This window comes from Phyllobates terribilis, unplaced genomic scaffold, assembly GCF_046119375.1.
Source record: "Phyllobates terribilis strain yellow unplaced genomic scaffold, ASM4611937v1 Scaffold_3__8_contigs__length_932513732, whole genome shotgun sequence".
NCBI lineage: Eukaryota > Metazoa > Chordata > Amphibia > Anura > Dendrobatidae > Phyllobates > Phyllobates terribilis.
In genome coordinates this window covers 729,196,103-729,217,209 of record NW_027362763.1, presented here as the reverse complement: position 1 = coordinate 729,217,209, position 21,107 = coordinate 729,196,103, and the positions used below count along the sequence as shown (strand labels likewise).

The window sequence follows — 21,107 nt, the reverse complement described above, 5'->3', positions numbered from 1 at the left end:
TCCGGGGTGGCTGCGGACTGCAATTTGCAGCGGGGGGGGGGGGGGGGCCCAGAAAGCTTGGGCCTCCCTGCGCTGCAGATTCCAGCCCCCAGCTGCCTAGTTGTATCTGGCTGGACACAAAAATAGGGCGAAGCCCCACGTCTTTTTTTTTTTTTTTAATTATTTCATGAAATAATTTAAAAAAAAAAGGGCTTCCCTATATTGTTGTGTCCGGCCAGGTACAAATAGGCAGCTGGTGGTTGGGGGCAGCCCGTTCCTGCCTGCTGTACCTGGCTGGACACAAAAATATGGCGAAGCCCACGTCAACATTTTTGGGAAAAATTAATTACAAAATTAATAATAATTTAGGGACTGCATCTTTATTAACCCCTCAATTGTCATTTAGTGTTAAAATAAAGGATTTTTTAAAAAGAAAATTGGCGTGGGATCCACCATCATTATAGTCTCTAGCGGAGGTTAAGCAGACGGCTGGGGCAGATGTTTGAAGTCTGGGAAGGGGGTAATACCCACGGAGCTTCCCAGGCTACTAATATCAGCCCCCAGCTGAATACCTAGCCTTTACTAGCTATTAGAATGGGGGACCCCCCCAAAAAATGACGTGGGGTCCCCCCTATTTTAATATGTTTATGAGTGACAGTTTTCCTGCTATATACCTGCATGTCATAAGAATTTAAATTAAAAAAGGACCATGTTAAATTCAAATCTGTTTTTTTTTAATTTTTACCGGTGTTTGGTATGCGTTGGAAAAGGGGTAGTCTTATACGGTGAATATATCCTAAACTCTATATTTTAACAGGAAAGTAGGGGGGTCGTCTTATACACCAGGTCGTCTTATACGCCGGAATATACGGTACCTAAGTTACTTGCGTACCTGGAAGGAGTGGCAGGAAGGGTGTATAATGCAAGTGCTGCAGAAAAGGGCTGCTTCTTCAGTGCTTGCACAAGGTTCGGTTTATACTCTGGATCAACGCACCATAAGGAGCCTTTTCCATTTACCTAAAATACAAAAAAACAAACACAAAATAAGCATTAATGTCAAAAAAAGGCAGAGCAAATACGCTCTTCTTGAACCATTCATAGGTCGACAACCTAGGACCTACAACATATCAAAAGACATCTGATGCCCCAGCAGACCTAGCCCCAGAAGGTGCAGGCCTTCATGTAAGAATATCACAGCTGGACTTCATAATAGTAGTCGTTTTTTTAAAGATGTAGAAGACGAATCTATGTTACTTCTAAACCTAGTAAATACCAATCTGTAGGAACAGATTTGTAAAGTCTGTGGACACTTAAAGGGGAGTCTGTCAGCAGAAAATGACTGTTCAAACCAAGCACAGGCACTCGGTGCATGACCAAGCAGTTCAATACACCTTCACACCAATTATTTATTTTTTTTTACTTTTTAAATCTATTTCCTACCTTAATTTACAGTTCTGGCTTTACAGGAGTCAGAAGAGGTGGACATACCGTAGATGGAAAACAGGATTGGTCACAACAAGGGTGCACCAAGCGCCCGTTCATATTCTGCTGTCAGACTCCCTTTCATGGGCTTTAAAAAAACAAAAAAAGACAAAGGTATTCCCATCTCGAATATCCTATCCCAATAAGTAGCAGGTGTAATGATAAGAATATTGGCAAATACGTCCAATTAGAAATGTAGTATAGTTCTTCTGATTAGCATTGCAGCAGCTTAAGTATCCATGGTTACAACCACTCATAGTGACAGCTGTTAGTGGTCCTAACCATAGCCATTAAAGGCATACAAGCTTAAATTTGGTTTCCTGTTCCTTACGGCTATGAAATGGACAGATAGGAATTTAGTGAAAGCCCTAATCCTATATTGAAGGGAACCTGTCAGCTTAGAAAAGCTGTACAGCATAGCAGGATGCATGGAGCTGATTAATATATAGATTCCTAGGAAACTATTTAGAAGAACTTATATGTAGTTCATATTGGGTTTAAAGAGTCCGGTGGGCGGTCCTAATCAGTGACTGACAGCCTTTATAAAACTGGGCATGCAGAGATAGGCGTTAATTGGTTAGGACAGTCCACTGGACTGCTAAGCTCAGAATGAGCAGGGATTTCAATAGATATTATAGTTTTCCCAAAATCCTACAAATCAATCAGTTCCGCTCCTCCTGCTTTACACCATGAGACCTTTTGGACTGTATGTACAGTGAGATAGGTTCCCTTTAATATGTGAATGCTGATACACATTTACTCTGCGGCTCTGTAGTTTCTGCACTAGGTCATATATCCCACCAAGGACAACATCTGCGAGGAGTTTGTATGTTCTCCCCGTGTTTGTGTGGGTTTCCCGGTTTCCTCCCACACTCCAAAGACATACTGATAGGGAATCTTGATTGTGAGCCTCATTGGGGACAGTGATGATGATGATGTCTGTAAAGCGCTGTGGAATTAATTGCGCTATATAAGGGAGTAAAATAAATAAATAAATAAATAAATAAATAAATAAATAAATAAATAAATATCCTGCTTAAACCCATTGCCGGTATGACTTAAAATAGAAAAGTAAAGTTAAAAAAATAAAAAATAAAAATGGTTTGACGAACTTTCCGCACACACAAGATCCTTAATATGTTAGCCACTGAATGTTAGATCACACAAAAGCTTTTACACAGTTCAGTTACCTGGCAAATATTTACATAAAAAAAAAATGAAACGTGGAACTTACATAGAAGAGGAATTACAGTGCACAGAAAGAAAGCTGTTCACTAGACGCGGCCATCAGCTACTGAGAAAACACTACAAAAGTGCTATACCCTAGGAATAGGAACTTAAAGGGATCCACTGTCAGGCAGACTGATGCCAGCAGGCGAGCCTCGGGAGTCTGGCAGGTTCTTTACTACTCTCCTCCTTCAAAACGGTTAACATGCCCATGTTCTTGAGGGAAAAAGGAGTTGTCCTGCACTTAAGTTGATCCATAGCTGCCCTATCCATAGCACATTTTAGCCAATAGGTGGCGGTCCTGGGGTGGTGGACCATTACAAATATTGATATCTATACTACGAATAAGTTATCAGTCAAGCCCTGGACAAACCCTTTAGGCTGCGTGCCCACTATGTGTTTTTGCCGCGGAATTTCCGCAGCGAAAACGCTTGGTAGTACGTGCCCCATGGTCCCCAATGATAATCGGCATGTGCTGAGCACAGGCGGCGGAAATGTTCACTGCGGATTATCATTGCGGAAAAATCCACAGCATGTCCATTAATTTTGCAGACACGCAGTGTAATTGCCTCCATTGACTTGCATTGAATCTCTTAATATCCGCATGACTACATGTGCACATGCGGATATTAAGCGATTCAATGTGTGGATGGTATCCGGGTCTGGAGAAGAGGAGACTCTCCTCCAGACCCGGGTACTATGGTATCTGTTAAATTCTTTTTTTTTTTTTTAAATAAAAAATAAAAGATTATACTTACCTTCCGATGGCCCCCGGTCTCCTCAGCGATGAATCCAATGTGTTGGGCGGCTCGCAATGGTCTAAAAGTCGGCGGTCGCGTGACCTGTCACTTGACTAAATGACGGCACTGCAGGTCCTTTCACACCACTGCGAGCAGTGCAAGAGACCGGACGCAGCGGAGAAAACACCGGGGGCCATCGGAAGGCGAGTAATCTTTATTTTTTACCATTCTTATTCTTTTTTTTTTTTTTAACTATTACTTGGTCACACTATATAAATCCATGCCGGTTGCATGGATTTATATAGTGTGACCAAGTTGTCAAGCACTTTTCCAAGTGATGCTAAAATCGCTTGGAAAAGCGCTTGATAACCCGCATGCAGAAATGCATGCAAAAACGCTTGACAAACGCTTCAGGAAAAACAAATGCAAAATCCGCATGCGTTTTTCCTGCCAGGGAGATGCAGCATTTCTGCATTGTGGGCACTTAGACTTAAAGTTTACCTTTAAGTTCACATAAAACCAGTCTTGATTCTCATGCCTTGCAACTTGCTATCAACTCTAAGTTGGATATTATCAGCATTTTACCAGCACTATAGGTGCAAGAACTTCCTTTCCCCATATTTTTCAGCATGCTTTGCTCCTGCCATTGTCTAATGACTTCCTTGCCCTGATCTGAAAGCCCACACCAGTGATTTACCTGTATGCAAAATGAAGGACAAAGCAGGAGAAGAAGAGTGACAAAGAGCAATGTTAGCAGTAAGACCGCCTTCACACGTCTGAGTTTCCAGTACGTGCGGCATCAGTTTTTCTTTACAGATACCACATGTACCCATTGTAACCTATGATGCCATGCACATCAGTTTTGTTTCCGGCAACACAGAGGAGTCTGCCGGCTATAGGGGTCTGTTCAGAAGTTAGCAATATTGAGATGGTAAAAATTAATTTTTTCCTTCCAGTCATACCATTTTGCATTCATTTTTGAAAAGCACCTGAAGGGTTAAATAAACTACCTGATAGCAGTTTTAAATATGTTGACTGATGTGGTTTTCAAAATGGTATCACTTAGTGGTTTTCCCAATATATAGGACCCCAAAGTCACTTCAAAACTGAATAGGTCCCTAAACTTATTGGCTTTGTAAAATTTCCTTGAAAAAAATAATGAAAAATTACTGCTACATTTTTAAAGCTTCTAAACATCCAAACAAAATCAAAAGAACATTTTACAAATGTTGCTAATGTAAAGCAGACATGAAGGAAATGTTATTTATTAACTATTTTGTGTGGTATGACTGTCTGGATTAAAGAGAATCATTCAAAGTTTAAAAATTTCAAAATTTAACATTTTTGCCTAGTTTGATTTTTTTTTATTAATGCAAAATATATAAACTAAAATTACCATGATCATAAAATACAACGTGTCAGGAAAAAAAAGCCTCAAATTCACTGGGATATGTTGAAACAATTCAAAAGTTATCGCCACATAAAGTGATACTGGTCAGATTTATTTGAAAAATTTGGCTTGGTCACTGGTCACTAAGGGGTTAAACACAAACTTGTGAAGGCCTCAGAGGCATTAGACACTCCCTATAAGGCCCCACTATCAGTATTTGGTCAGTATTTTTTCTCAGGAGTGGGACCAAAACAAGGAGTGGGTGATCAAAATAAGTGCACCAATTCTGCATCTATCACCCACTCCTGGTTTTGGCTCCCACTCCTGAGAAAAAATACTGACCTGGTAACTTATTGGAGATCAAAGCTCATGAGCTACTCCACGTAGGACGATAAAACCAAACCCGCTTTTGCACCATAATGTGCATTCCTAGTCTGTGGTCTTCAGGAACTTAGGTTGGGAATTTAAAAGGGTTGTCCACTATTGTATAAACCCCCTTTGAATGCCCTCAGCATGAGGAATATAAAAAAAATAAATAAATAAAAATTTATAAAACATACCGGTACTTACCTCTCGGACTGGCACCGCTCCACCTCCCAAAGCGCTGGGCGATCTAGTGACACTGTCTATTTCACGAAAGCGCTGCAGCCTATCAGAGGCCGCTGAGATAGACAACGTCACAGCGCTCAGAAAAGAAGCTATGCCAGTCCAGTAGGGTAAGTAAGCTTTTTTTCCTTCCATATTTCATCCAGCACACTGAGGCATTTAAAAAGGAATGTCATAAGTGGACGACCCCCTTTAAAACACCCTGCGGTCCTGCATATAAATCATTGGCAGCAAATTAGACGATTGCAATGGATGCATTTCTCCGATACATTCTTCCTGATGACCCTACGCTTACAGTGCACATACATGTTTTAGATCAGAAATGGCCTGTTCTTCTAATCTTTGATAAAGGAGCACACAGCATCAGTTTAGTAAGACCCGAGTATGATCTCACATTACTAAGAGCTAAAGAATAGAGCCAGGAGGAGGAAGTGCTGCCATGACAACCCAAACCAGACTGTTATCCGAGACCACAGCGAGACGTGCGAGTGTACAGTGACTGTCTATGTGCAGCTGGTGGGAAACACTTCCAAATATAGACTTACCTATAGTGACGACTCAAGATTCCCCCCCCCCCCCCCTGTTTTTTTTATAAGCACACGCCTTCAGACAAAAAAAATACTAATTTAAAAAAATATAAAAGTGTTTTTTTCAAAAAAAAAAAAAAAAAGTGTAAAGGCAAGCCAAGTCTCATTCACTTATATGGTGTGCAATATTATAGGATCAAGTCTGTAGTCACGCAAGATGACGGAAATGATCATAAACGTCTTACAAGTGGGACCTGCATCCATCCTCAGTATGTGGGGACCTTAATCCTGATGCCACCGGGTTAAGAGATGCATTTAGACTGATTGGCGATTGAGTGTTCAAAGTGAAGCTCGCTCCGGATTATTGGCCCCAGGTGGAGAATGAACAGAGAGGTCGCTGTGGATTTGTCTTGTTTAGTTCTATGGTCATGGAAGCAAACAAGCACATTGCTAAGCCGACTCCCATAGAAGTGAATTACGAGAGCCTCGTGCCCAGCCACCAACCATTTATTCTCTGCCTGGGTGGAGTTGCAGGACGAGTGTTACGGGACCCATTTCTGAAGGCTGTTCTGTATCGTGGCGGTGGGATCGGCACTGTCAGACATTTCTAACAAAGCCTGTGGACTTGCCATAAAGGTCTATAGTGAGAAGATCAATGGTGATTGTGGACCGTTTAGCGTGAACTTATCTTGATGCCCATCAGGAAGTAAAAGGCAAACCGTATTATTAAGGTGTTCTTTTATTTTAATGTCCACCAAGCATTTAGATTATCAGAATGCTACAATAGCTGCAGAGAGGATAACATTGATGTCACAGCCTCCAGTCTTGTGCAGCTTTTTCCCACTATATTGCTCAAAGTTTTTCTGGTCTATACACCAGGACTCCTCGTACTCAAAAGGTTTCTGACACAATAGCAGCAGTGACACCTGTGGGGGTTTTTTGGACAAAATGAGAGGCAAAATTATTCCAACCTGGTCAAAGAGGTTTGTCATTGAGTCAGGCACTGCAGTACATGAATCTAGGCTAGAATAAAAGGGATTAAATGCCCCACTTTGCCATCCATAAAGTTTTTATTTTTGGTCACCGCAACATGCAGAAAATTTTAATGAAAACCGATCAAAAACACAGCATGTACTGCGAATGAGTCCCAATTAAATTTACCACAAACATGCAAATAAATATGGCCTCATATAGCTTTACTGACAGAAACGTAAAGTTAGAAGTCTCAGATAATGGCTACAAAGCAATTTTTTTTTTTTTTTAAGCAAAGTTCTTAATTTTTTAAGCTATTGAAATAGTAAAGAAAAGAAAAGAATATGCATGTTTAATATCAGAGTAATCTTGCTGGCTTGGAGAAGCAGGTTGCAAGTAAATTTTAACCACGCAATGAATGCAAAACAAATGGCACAAAAAAAGAAAATTGGCTGCATCCTTAAAGGGGATGTCCAGGATCTTTTTTTCTTCTTTTTACACTACGGCCTTAAAACCCAACAGGCAGGTAGTTACTAACTGAGGCAACTACCTGCTCGTTGTACCCGGCACCGGCTCAGAGCAGCTGTTCTTCAGACCTGCTCTAACGACGGAACAAGACTGTCGACGTCATTCTGATCGACAATAGAAAGAGGGGAACTGGCTGGCAATCAGCATGACATCGGCAATCACACCCCATCAACAAAGCAGAGTGGAAGAGAAGCCATGGCTGTCGACACATCAGCGGAAGCCACAGAATGGCCGACAGGAGCGGCCTGTGACCAAACTGCGCCAGCAGAGATAGGGGCCGGGCATAGCACACAGGTAGGTAGCAACTGCTTGCCTGTTCGTTCTTAGGCTGTGTACCCACTATGCATTTTTTAAGCGTTTCCACAATGGCAATTCCGCTGCAGAAACACCTAAAAACCGCATGGTAGAAGGCCTGCCATGTTCCCCAATGATAATCCGCATGTGCTATGCACATGCTGCGGAAATTTCCGCTGCGGATTATCATTGCGGAAAAATCCGCAGCACTACCATTAATTTTGCGTAAACGCGGCATTTTCACCGCATGACTTGCATTGGACTGCATGGATTCCGCATCACTGCATCTGTACATCTGGATTCCATGCGTTTCAATGTGCGGATGGTACCAGGGTCTGGAGAGGAGGAGACTCTCCTCCGGACCCAGGTACCATAGAACCTGTAAAAAAAAAAAAAAGTATAAAATAAAAAAAAATATTATACTCACCTTCTGATGGCCACCGGTCTCCATAGCGATGCGTCTCGGCTTGCCGGCAACTCGCGATGGTCTGAAAAGGACCTGCCTTGACGTCATTTAGTCATGTGACGGGTCACATGATCGCTGACGTCGGCAGGTCCTGTAGTGTACCGCGAGCTGCCGGCAAGTCGAGACGCATCGGATAAAGACTCCGGGGGCCATCAGAAGGTAAGTATATATTTATTTTTTACCATTCTTTACGGTCACACTATATAAATCCATGCAATTTCCATGGATTTATATAGTGTGACCAAGTTGTCAAGCACTTTCCAAGTGATGCTAAAAATCGCTTGGAAAGCGGTTGTCAACCCGCATGCAGAAATGCAAGTGAAGAACGCGTCACATCCGCTTGTCCCTGACAGGAAAAAAAAGCATGTACAATAAGCATGCGTTTTTTCTGCCAGAAACGCTACGGAAAAGTCCGGAGCATTTCTGCATCGTGGGCACATAGCCTTAGGCACACAAAAAAAAAAAAAAAAGTCCCAGATAACCCTAGTAGTAGTGGAAATTTCAGGTGTTCCTGTATGGAGTGACAATATCCCGAGACTGGCATTCTCTTGTACAATGTTATTTTATATAACTCACATTAAAACATTTACATTATTACTTACTTTCCCATGGCTGCGCTCAACTTTCCGAAAGCATTTATTTAATGAAAGGTTGTGTCTGACCGAGTTCTTCCAGCCAGTTGGGGCAGTAGCAAAATATGGAAACCTGTCGAGGATCCAGCTGTAGATTTCTTTCACTGGCAGACATTTGTTGGGGGAGTGCTCAATGGCCATATAAATTAGCAGGCTAAATGAATATGGAGGCTTTGAGGAGGCAGAGGATTTTTCGGGGTTTCGACAACCAGTTGGGGAAGTGTCCCCTTCAATATCATATAGTGGGTTATTTGCTGTCAGCCCCTCGCTCCCAAGGCTGAAGTTGTTCAGTAAATTGGTACTTTCATGAAGCCAGTTCAAGTTTGTCAGTTCTTCGTCTGCAGGACCGCAGTCCACTGCAGAGGCCTTTGGTCTGTCGGCACCAACTTCTTCTGGTAGACTACCCATCGTGTCAAGCTGACTTAATCCTGCAACTTTCTCAGCTCCGGGGGTTTCTACGTTTTTGTCTGGAGTCATTCCCGTAACCGGACCCATGCAACCTTATATATCTCTGGTAAAGACAAAAAAAGAGAAACATCAGTATAGGTCTTTAAGATACTTTTAATTACGGTACTTATCCAGTTCTTTTAACTTACTGAATCTAGTACTTCAAGTCAGTCAGTTATGCATTTTTCATGTATTGACCCATTTGGCTTTGTTTAGTCTTAGCAGTTTATGATCACAGACATATAAGCTATCTCCCTGAACTCACGATAATATTTCTTGGTTATGACACACATATGCATATATTCCCTGCTACAAACAATGGAAAGTCACAGTTTATATTGTGGTAAGCGTTTTATCTTTTCAAAAAAGCCTACACATTTTTCATATGCCAATTCCCACCCACCAACCCCTACACACAAATGGAAAAAACATACAATTTAAAAAAAAAAAAAAGTTTGATTACAATTTTTTATCTCCTCCTACATTGTGCATTCAGCACAGGTATACGAGCATGTAGAGGGGTTTCTAGGGCTGTAGCACTTGGAGTTTGCCCCCCAGGAGGATCAGAGTAATAAATGCACTAACCAGAGACCTAGGTTTACATAAAGGCTGTATACATCAGCCTTAGGATATTTCTAAACAACACTTGCAAAGTTGCACCATTTTCATTTCATAAGCATAGGAGCAATAAAATAAATAAACTGCATACCCAAATAAAACATGAATGATTAATTAGTAGAGTTAAGCAAAAAGATGCACGCTGCCATAGTCTGACATCCAGTCCGAACCTCTGAGACAACATGACCTGGGCAATCTTTACCTCTGTGACCGGCGTCTCTTGAAACTCATGAGGCCAAATAAGTGCAAAGAGGTACCCAGGATGCTGGCTGCAGAGGTGAGGAAAGCCATAGCCCAGACATCGACCAAGGAAGCACAAATCCTTATTCTCCACTCTTAATTTCCATTCAAGTGAGTTGGGCTGAACTACAATACCACACAACTTTAGACTGGTGCAACGCAGCTATATATATTTTTTAATCCTTACAACCCCTTTCAAATTATTGTAAAATTGTTTGCTGCATTGATCATCTTTATGACTATGGCTACTTTAAAGGGATTGTTTAAGATCTGGATTTTTTTTTTAAATTTTAATTTTTAACATCTCTAAAAACTTAAAAAGGAATCAGTCAGTAGAATCAACTCTCTATATCTATATGGACATGTAGGTCATAGGAAGCGGAATAAAATGATACCTTGATATCTGTGATACAAGGTCTTATTCCAGAGAAATTCACATCTTTCTTAATATGTAAATGAGCTGTTAAGATCTATGGGCCGGACATAGATCTCCCTGAGAATCTGCCTCCAGAGCTTATTATAAGTGAAAGGGGCGCTAGAAGTGACAGGCAACGCCCACTTTCACTTATAAGAAGCTCTGGAGGCAGATTCTCATGGAGATCTATGTCCGGCCCATAGATCTTAACAGCTCATTTGCTTACTAAGAAAAATGTGGATTTTTCTGGAATACTACATCGGATCGCAGATATCAAGGCATTATTTTATTCCGCTTTCTATGACCGGCATGCCCACGTAGACGGCTTAGGAGGGTTGATCCTACTGCCAGATGCCCTTTAAGTAAAAGCTAATAAAAATTACTACATTTTATATTTGAATGTAAATTCTCTGCTACTTTTTTTTCTACTATAGCATACAGATAAAACACAATAAGAAAATTCTGATTTTCCGTTATAGATAGGTCATATCATTAACCCGCTGATGACAACCAGCAGCAGCAGCTTTGTCACTTTGTATATTTGAGGCTATTTTGAAGGATCACTGTTGCTGCAAATGGAGGAGAGAAAAAAAATTGGGATCCATGGAAACAGTGACAGAAATAAGTGCCACCCCTCACAGACGTTTGGCATCAGACACTGCCTTGGAGACCATTTGTACCCCCCACCCCTCATGAACAAAAATGTACAGCCATATGGTCACTGCGCAGACCCCCCAGCAGACAGTCGAGATCTGTGATGGACAATTCCCCAGATTCACAAAACCAAATTTCCATCAAGTCTAAATGATGAGGAAAAAAGGTCTATGAGCCGATATTGGAGCAGATAGTGGCCTTACTGTAGCCACCATGATGCCCCCAGTTACTCAGTGTGACCAATTGTAGCACAAACAGCCAAGATATCAAACATATACAAAATGCTGTGAAAGTCAAATAGCAATATAATGCAGACCCGCAGACAAACATACATACAAACAAGCTATTCTTACTAAACTGACAACCCCCTGCCACTTTTCACATATTAGTAATAGCTCCTTGTCCTATACGTTGACTAGAGCTGGTGGGTATACAGTATTTTAACTAAACCTATAAAACAAAACAAACAACAACAAAAAAAAAGATCTACAGCAATTTTAAAGGGCGTTTAAAATTTGCACTAAATATTGCTGGGTAACAAAACTTTTAATATATCAGAAATTTTGAATAGTGTGTCCAAGGGTGCTCGGCAAAATGGTGAAATTATTCACGTTATCTTGAAGCGTCCTGTATACGTGTTTTTTTTGTTTGTTTTTTAATGGGTCATCAAAAAGCCAAAAGTGATCAAAAGCTCATCAGTAGTGCAGTTACTGACAGTAAAGCCTCATTCAGATGTCTGAGTTACATACGAGTCCTGTGTCTTTCAAGGATCGAACAAGTACCCATTATAGTCTATGGAGCTGTTCACGTGTTTGTTTATTTTCCTGGACAGAGTGGTCTGCAAGTAATCCTGGAGACATGACCTTTTTTGATCCAAGTCATGGATCATAATTTCCCATAGAAGTTAAGGAGTCTGAAAATGAAAGTCAGCAAATAGATGGCCATCATCTGTCCGTGACATTGAATAGAAGCTTTGCAGCTTATTCCCCCCCCCCCCACCCAATCAGTGAAAAATCACTGATGGTAAAAACTGACCAAACACTGATGAAAATCGGATCGCAAACAATGTTTTGGGGTTTTTTTTAGACCACATTCACACGTTCAGTATTTTACATCAGTATTTGTAAGCCAAAACCAGGAGTGGAACAGAGGAAAAGTATAATAGAAACACGTCACCACTTCTGTATTTATCACCCACTCCTGGTTTTGGCTTACAAATACTGATGTCAAATACTGACCAAATACTGAATGTGTGAACATGGCCTTAAAAGGAGAAAAAACACGGACATCTGAATGACCCAAAGGCTCGTGCACTGAATCTTCTGCAGGTGGCCCAGATCTCCCAGTGCCTACAAAAGCCTCATTCAATTGCATCTGTATTTTCCACCTCTGCCAATAGCCAGGTAGTTACTAAGTTTCCTGCTCAAAGAAACAAACTGGCACAAAAGCTCAACCGCTTGCACCCCTCTGTTCTAGCGTCCTTCAAAACTTCCAACATGCGTCTACATCTAATGTTTCACAAAATGTCAAGGATACATTAAAAAAAAGTCAGGCAGATTTTCCTTATGCTGGCTAGACCAGGTGTTTCCATAACTTCCATTCATTTCTGTCAGTTACAAAACCAGCGTAAATTCTGTAAGGGAAAATCCTGATCATGTGCACAGATCTTGCAAAATCTCATAGAAAATGCTAGGATAAGGTTTGCAATGCGTTTTTGGGGCCAATTCTACGCAGATTTACTGCATAAAAAAATGCACCGTATGAACATAGCACAATCTCCAGTGGTCGGGGCCATGATTGGCTGAGGGGTCCCAAAGTCTCCTATGTGAATGGAGTGGTCATATACAGTCATTACCAGGGCTGTGGAGTCGGACACGGTATAAAATGGACCGACTCCTAAAATATATAATAAATTGGGTACAGTAGTTCAATGCAGTTTGTGGGGAATATTTTTTCATAAGAATTTGGGAAAGTTATGAAATGTCCTAGAAATGTCTGTCCTATTCCTGATCTATGGGTCTAGGCTTTTAGCGGAGATGAATCTGTGCTACAGTAAATTTATCACTTAAACATGAGCCATGTATGAGGGAGTCGCAGTTGGAGTCAGAGGCATGGAAATTGATAAGTCGGAGGTTCGGCTTACCGACTCCACAGCCCTGGTCATAACCACTGTCCTAGTCACTTCAATGAGACAAGTGGGGCTTCCTTTTGTCCTGTAAAATTTCTCTTTAGATAGGTGCTAAAATGTATTAAAAGGATATTTTGATAGGTTATAATTAGTGATGGGTAAACCCGTGACTGTTCGGGTTCGCCTAATTGAGCTGAACAGTTTATTAAAAGTTCGGGTTCGGGTACCAGAACCCCGAACCTGGACCCCATTAATGTGAATGGGGGAGACAAATTTACCTGGTTTCCCGCACTGTCATTTGTGTGACAGCGCAGAAAACAGATTCTGAGCAGAGCACAGGCGCCGGCAGATGGGAGACTACTGCTCCCACACAGCGGTGCCCGCGCTCACTGTTTCCTATGGCAGTAGGTGCCAGCTGATGGTGGTAGCAGTACCATCAGTCGGCGCATATGACCCGTGGTAAGCTTTTTACCGCGGGTCATTGTCACAGCTGTGGCATCATACTGACACCTGTAACGCTATTACCGCTGATCAGAGCCTGTGTTTCCTGCGCTGTCAAGCAAATGACAGGGCAGGAAACACCCAAACATTAACACAGACTTCCTGTGGAAGTCCATGTTCGGGGTCCGTGCCCGAACAGTAGGTGTTCGGTATGGACCCCGAACTTTAGTGTTCGGGTTCGCCCATCACTAGTTATAATACTTTTAGATCTTTGGGTGTCTGGGTGCTATACAGGGCCCATGATAGAATGGAGCGGCAGTGGACACGTTTGTCCGTTGCTTCATTCATTCCCCATGGAACTGCCATAAAAAGCCGAAGACAGTGTTTGGGAGAAAAAAAAAGTGGATTTTCAGAGTAGCTGCCAAGTAGGATATAACCACATCAGGTTATATCCTGAGAAAGAAGTGTATGTACTTCAAAACGCATTCATTGAAAACTGCATTACAGTTCCTGGCTTTGGACCTTATTATCCACATTTTTTTCTCCCATATCGACAATACCGGTTGGATGACCTGTGGCTCTGCAGCAGCTGGATATTCATGCTCCTTTATTATAGTGTGATCACAACTCTACCAGGTTAGCATAACCTATTTTAATACTTTCAGTTTTTTCCAAGTAAGACTCTATTGCACTTTTATGCTCCCCAGCTACTGTAGAACACAGCATTCGGCAGCCCTAAAGGAAATGTATGGAGCGATGGCCGAGCGTGCACACTGCAACTCCATTCTTATTAGGCTAAAAGTGTCCCATTCATTATGGCTAGGGATCCTCCTCTGATCTAAAAGTTACGACCTACCCTGAGAATAAACGATAACTTCCATCTACTGGAAAACACACACCTTTAAGTGGGTGTCCCTTTAACCATTATATAGAGCGGAGTTTTCTGATCATCAGCATAGAGTTGTGCAGAGACTCTGCTCCGTGCTCACTTTCTTTGGTATTGAGCTCCATTTGCCTATTCCTACACAGATACTGAAAAAAAAAAAAAATCCTAAAAATCTCTGCTTTTGCCACCAGTTTAGGACTGACCTGTATGACCCCCATTTATTTCAATAGGTGCTTGCTTATAGGAGGAACAGGACAGGTTCAAAGGTCACTTAATGAGGCCACCTAATGAGTCATGCAAAACAAGCAGCAATCACATTCCCTCTATGTATATCATGCAGTTCTTACTATTTATGAAATTCTGGAAAATCCCTTTAGATATTTTACTGGGAAAATAATGATATTGTGCCATGAAACTTCGACCCCTTTGTGTACATTTCCCCTACAGCCGGGTATTGTCCGTCTCCTCCAGAGCAGCTGCTAAGATTGGAGGTCAGATCTGAATCCCAAAACACCCAACAAAAAGCCGAGATTTGATTACAATGCCGCACGATGTCAGTATCCAGGACAACTGAGGCATTAATGTCTCCGCTCGGGCCGCTCCGGAGTGAAAGCTTTAGGCCACAAGTGCAGCTGCCGGTCTTTATCAAAGCATGACAGAAGGGAAAACAGATCTGGTTTTATGTACTTACCATTTATATACAAAATTACACTATTAGCCTTTATCTATTGATTGACATACAGCAGTATTTATCTGTGTAATGCCTATATTTAAGAGAAAGAAAATAGCCAATTCTTAAAAGGGGGGTTGTACAGGATTTTATTAAAATAAGAGCAAAGAATGTGAGAAAATACGTAACAAAAACCAACCGTTAGGGTATGTGCCCACGATCAGGACCCGCTGCGTGTTTATGAAGCATCAAGCCCGCAGGGTCCAGATGTTACAGCATAGTGGATGGGATTTCTAGAAGTCCCATGTCCACTATACGTCTCTGTGCACCTGCGGGAACTGACATGCGGCTCGTCTTTCAGGAACGCAGCATGTCAATTTCTCTAGTGGGTCCGCATGTGGACTTTCCCCATAGACCAACATCAATGAGGAAAGCATAAAAAAAATAAAAATAAATAAATAATAGCGGCCACTCATTTGCATAATGAGGGCGGAAGTGGTCCAGCTATTCAGCAGCGTCGGGGCCACAGCGGCTCCTGATCGTGGGCACATACCCCAATTTGCCATTTAATTTAGCAGCCGCTGCTTTCTACCAGCTTTTGTTTATTTTGCTATTATATATTCATGTGACCTCTGCAGCCAGCTACAAGCCAGTAATTGCTGCAGCCAATCATGTAAATGTGGGTCAAATGATCACACAAGGAAAAATAAATAAATAAATAAATGACATCACACATGTTGTTCTTCTTGGAAATTTATCAATAAACTGACAACTGGGTTTTACTATCCCTTTGTCAATAGAATAATCTGTACTAACTCATTCTGACATTGAAAACTAACAATCTCAGGCCAGGTTCACACGAGTGTATATTCTCTGCTCCTAGAGAATCGGATCAATTACGGTAATGACACTCTGATCAAACTGAGTGTCAGCTTAGTATGATCCGAATTGCTCAGAGAAGAGAATTGTAGCACAGGTGAGAAGATGGAAAACAACATTTCTCCATCTTCTCCATTGTGTGTACTCAGATGTTATCCGAGTGCAGTCCAATATTTTCCACGCACCCACAGACTTTAATGGGTGAGTGGTTTCCGATTTGGAGAGTGAAATCGCAGCATGCTGCGTTTTCACAGACCGATTCGGTAAGTGAAGAGAAAAAATTAGTGTAATTGGCTGCATTGCTGCAATCCTTCAAGGTAAAAAAAAGTCTATGTTTCAAGACTGAGGGTGTATAACCAGAACATGCCACGCTGTTAGGTTAGCGCATGGGTAGGAGAACTTATGATAACAGTGATCCGTCCCTCACGTCAGGCTGCGATGGTATGTGCCATTTTGAAGACTACAGAATTACTATAATGACAGCAGAATATATAGAAGAGAGTGTCCCTGCAGCTGTTCTATAAGCTGAGTGCAAAAACAGACTGATAGTGTTTTCAGGATATCTTGGGACATCTGTCTTTAATGACGGGGGAGTTACTAGCTAATAATTCTCTAGAAAACTTTTTAACTACAAGATCACAAAGTAAAGTCAACATTATATACATCTCTATCACGACAATATCTTAAAGGAACATGAATTTGGTCAACTGGCGGCTAAGTCAGTCTTGTGTGGCTTTCTGGACCAAACGTTGTAATCACTTCAATATCCATTTCTGATGTTGGTGTAGACGACAAAAAGCCGTGCTGTTAGTGAAGACTTACAACCAGGGGACATTTTGACTCCCATTTAGTTAGTTGGTAAACTGCAAAAAGTAAGCGTAAAGAACAGCAATATAAAAACCAGTTGCAGTGCACATATTCAGTCTTTTGTTACTTTTTTAACTGCTTCAGAGTGTGGTAACCATGAAGAGGTTAAAAAGGAGCAGCATGTTCATTCTTCAGGTGGCTATAGTTTAACTTGTAGAAGAGAAAGAAAAAATAATCCAGCAGCAGCAAAACACGCAGTGAGCCGCTTCAGGATCTAGAACACCGGCTTTTTCCTTAAGAAGCTTCGCTTAGGCAAACCTTTATTTTATTGAAAATGTAAAATGAGGGAGATCCTTGGTGCACCCTGGCTGCGGCTAAGGGCACCGTTGCACCCTTTGAATTACAATCCCCCCCCTGCACCTCTCCTTATGTTGATTGACAGGGCTCCCTTTGGAGCACTGCAAAAATTGAATCCTCATCTCTGCACACACTGCCAGCAGGGCCGCCCGCTGCAGTAGAGCACACACTGCCAGCAGGGCCGCCCGCTGCAGTAGAGCACACACTGCCAGCAGGGCCGCCCGCTGCAGTAGAGCACACACTGCCAGCAGGGCCGCTCGCTGCAGTAGAGCACACACTGCCAGCAGGGCCGCTCGCTGCAGTAGAGCACACACTGCCAGCAGGGCCGCTCGCTGCAGTAGAGCACACACTGCCAGCAGGGCCGCTCGCTGCAGTAGAGCACACACTGCCAGCAGGGCCGCTCGCTGAAGATACAGGGATTGGAGCATGCCCACACTGACATTGTGCTCTTCACCTCTGCAGTGTCCGTGTGTGTAGGGATGAGGATTCAATTCCGGCAACTCCAAAGTGATCACTGTCATTCAGAGTAAGGCCAGGTGCAGAGGATGATTGTTGAGGGGGCTGACCGGTGTACTGAGCTCTTGGCCAGTTAGTGAGCACTAAAAAACATTTACAAATGTAATAAAATCAATTTATCTAAAATAAAATGAATATCTACACTACAGGTATGTTTTCATAGAGGCCAAGTACCCTATATGAGTGTAAAAGTAGTTTAATTTGAGTTTTGGGGATCACAAACTCCCTTTAACGTTAGTTTTGCCATTATTTATGTAAAATTGGTCTCTATACACATGTGCTAATAATGTGAATAGGTGAAGCAAGAGGTGGTCTGTCTAGAGCCCAGTATGATTTGGCTTTTCTATGCTCGACCCACTGCGCTCTGCAGCAGCAAAAGGTCTTTGGATGTGTAACCTAAAGTGATATTTCAGCATAAGTATTAAGAGATTACCAAACTGTTCTAAAAATTATTGTCTCAAAAAGGGTTCATTTTTCTGGCAGGTTTTCTAAATGGAGCCTCACGGTTGTGTCATTTTAAACATTCATTAGACAAACAATGCTTTGGATTTAAAGAGAAAAAAAAAGGGGGATGTTTTGAAAGGTTATTGCTGTTGAAAAGTGATCGCTGATCGATCTTTACCTTTAAAATGTGTCCTCGTCTGAGAATCTATTGATTAGATGCTCGTCTGGAACAAAGGACCCAAAGCTGCACTGTTAAAAATAAATAAAACATGCAGAACAACATTTTAATTAATATCTGTTTCAGGCCTGCATCTATTATACTCCCTTACGTCACGAAAGTTATATATATATATATATATATATATATATATATATATATATATATATATATATATATATATATATATATATATATATATATATATATATATATATATATAATTTTTTTTTATTTATTTTTTTTTATTTTCTTTAGGTCACTACTGTAACTCCGCATGCCTCTCATTTTATATAGAGGTTTCCTCATTTGCACTGCTCCTACCTAGATAAGCATCTCCGTATGTACGTCACAACATCTGCCATGTGCACCTACCTTTAGTCACACAATCTGGTAACGTCTTGATCAAGCAGCACAAGAAAAGAAGAAACAAATAAATAGTCGAGCATTACTGAAAATAATCTTTCAGCAAGCTCATCTAATTTTATCTTTTATGTTACCTTGTTCAAACTAGAAAACCATCAAGCATGGTCAAGGAGGATATGCGAAGAACATGCCATAAAATATCTGGTGGGTGTGGGTCCTATCTAGCTTGGCGAGATAGGACCCACAGGTGGTAATACGTGCCCCATGGTCCCCAATGATAATCCGCATAATCCAACTACCAGCAGACACTCCCATAGAGGAGAAGGGAAAAAGAAATAGGAATGTGCAAAAAAACAAAAAAAAAAACAGTAGCAATGGTATAGATGCCAATTACCTAGCAGGGGAAATATCCAGGTTGAGGCTGCGTGCCCACTATGCGTTTTCGTTTTTCAAGCGTTTTTGCAGCGAAAAAACGCTTAAAAAACGCTTGGTAATACGTGCCCCATGGTCCCCAATGATTATCCGCATACGCTGTGCACATGCTGTGGAAATTTCCGCTGCGGATTATCACTGCGGAAAAATACGCAGCATGTCCATTAATTTTGCGGACACGCAGCGTAATCGCCGCCATTGACTTGCATTGAAACGCATAATATCTGTGTCAGCACATTTTTACATACGGATATTATGTTCAGTGACTAAATGACATCATGGCAGGTCCTTTCACACCACCGCAACCCATACAACAGACCAGACGGAGCGGAGAAAACACAGGGGGCACATCGGAAGGCAAGTATAATCTTTATTTTTTAATTTAAATTCTTTTTTTTTTTTTTTTTTTTTTTACAGGTACTATGGTACCCGGGTCTGGATGAGAGTCTCATCTTCTCCAGACCCGGGTACCATCCGCACATAGAATCACATAATATCCGTATGTGCAAATGTGCTGACATGGATAATATGCGTTTCAAACGCATAGTGTGCACGCAGCTTTACTGTGAATTCCACTGAGAATAGTGATAACTTTGCATTAGATAATTGAATTTCACTTTTTTTTTTTTTTTTTTTTTATAGGAAAACAAGATAAAATGGCATACTGCATGACTATATTGAATACATTCTGCACACCTCTTGCTTATCTGTGTTTTCCATTAAATATCATCATTTCTGCATCATCTCAGATCCCTGATGTGCTGCTCCTGTCATTCCTAATAGACTATAAATAAAATTTAAATCTGGGCTCAATCTTTGCACCAATGTACTTTTTTTGAGGAAATGTTTAACATTTTAGCAAAACGTGACTTTTTGCTTCATAAAAATAGAAGAAAAAAAACACAGGAAATGAATAATGAGCATTTGCTATGTGCGCCATTTTGAATAATTTGGAGTTAAAATGTCAATGAGTTAAGAAAAAGAAATTGCATTACGGGCAGGGTCGTCATTATTTTTGCTTTGGTTATTGTATTATCTTTAACTATGTTAAATATGACTGTTTTATATGAAGCTCTGAATTGTAACACGCTGCGTAACATGTTGGCGCTATATAAAGATTATTATTATGCAAATGATGGCAAGTCTCTGGCAAGCTACATCAGGTATTATTCTGCAGATCTTGTAAATGAAGCAGAATTCACTGTGAGGAGTCACCTCCTTGCTGGTCATCAAAGGAGTAAAGCTGCAGTATCTGCACCAATTGTGAGACGGACACATTGCTTCAGTGCTCAGTCCCTTTTAGTTTTCTGCTGCCATTCACTTGAATGGTGTTCAGAGGAGAAACGGCCTTCTCTTGCCCTGCCATCAGTGATTGCATATACTAATGATATGCTCTCTCTACCCATGATGGGAATACCCCTTTTAATTGTATTGATAAGATCTCTAAATTAAAGGGAATAGTCTCATGAAGACTTCCCCTTTTATATGCAAATAAACTGGTGTAAGTCTGGATTCTCTAAATTTGGCCATCAGATGTATTTGCTGGAGAGGGGGATGGATTGGCTACATCACCCCTACAGAGGGTAACTGCTAAGCAGGGCTGTGGAGTCGGTAAGCCAAACAAGACTCCACAGCCCGGCCTCACTACTGAGCATCTACATAAAGTGCAGCACAGATTTATCTCAACTAAAAGCCTAAATCCTTAGATCAGAACAGACATAGGACATTTCATAACTTCCAAAATTCT

At 41.3% G+C, this 21,107-nt stretch overlaps 1 protein-coding gene across 3 annotated transcripts in view; it reads right to left on the bottom strand.

The window, feature by feature from the left end:
• Positions 1-21,107, bottom strand: part of FOXN2 (forkhead box N2) — a 52,841-nt gene that overhangs the window by 17,517 nt on the left and 14,217 nt on the right. For 2 of the 3 annotated variants that reach the window (XM_073672087.1, XM_073672086.1), the window contains exons 2-3: positions 8,814-9,354; positions 872-996 (exon numbers count right to left, since the gene is read on the bottom strand). In XM_073672087.1, the coding sequence (XP_073528188.1) occupies positions 872-996; positions 8,814-9,338 (650 nt within the window). In that variant the 5' untranslated portion in view covers positions 9,339-9,354. Of the gene's footprint in view, positions 1-871; positions 997-8,813; positions 9,355-18,523; positions 18,595-21,107 lie in introns of all 3 variants that reach the window. The other variant, XM_073672088.1, reaches the window with a different exon arrangement.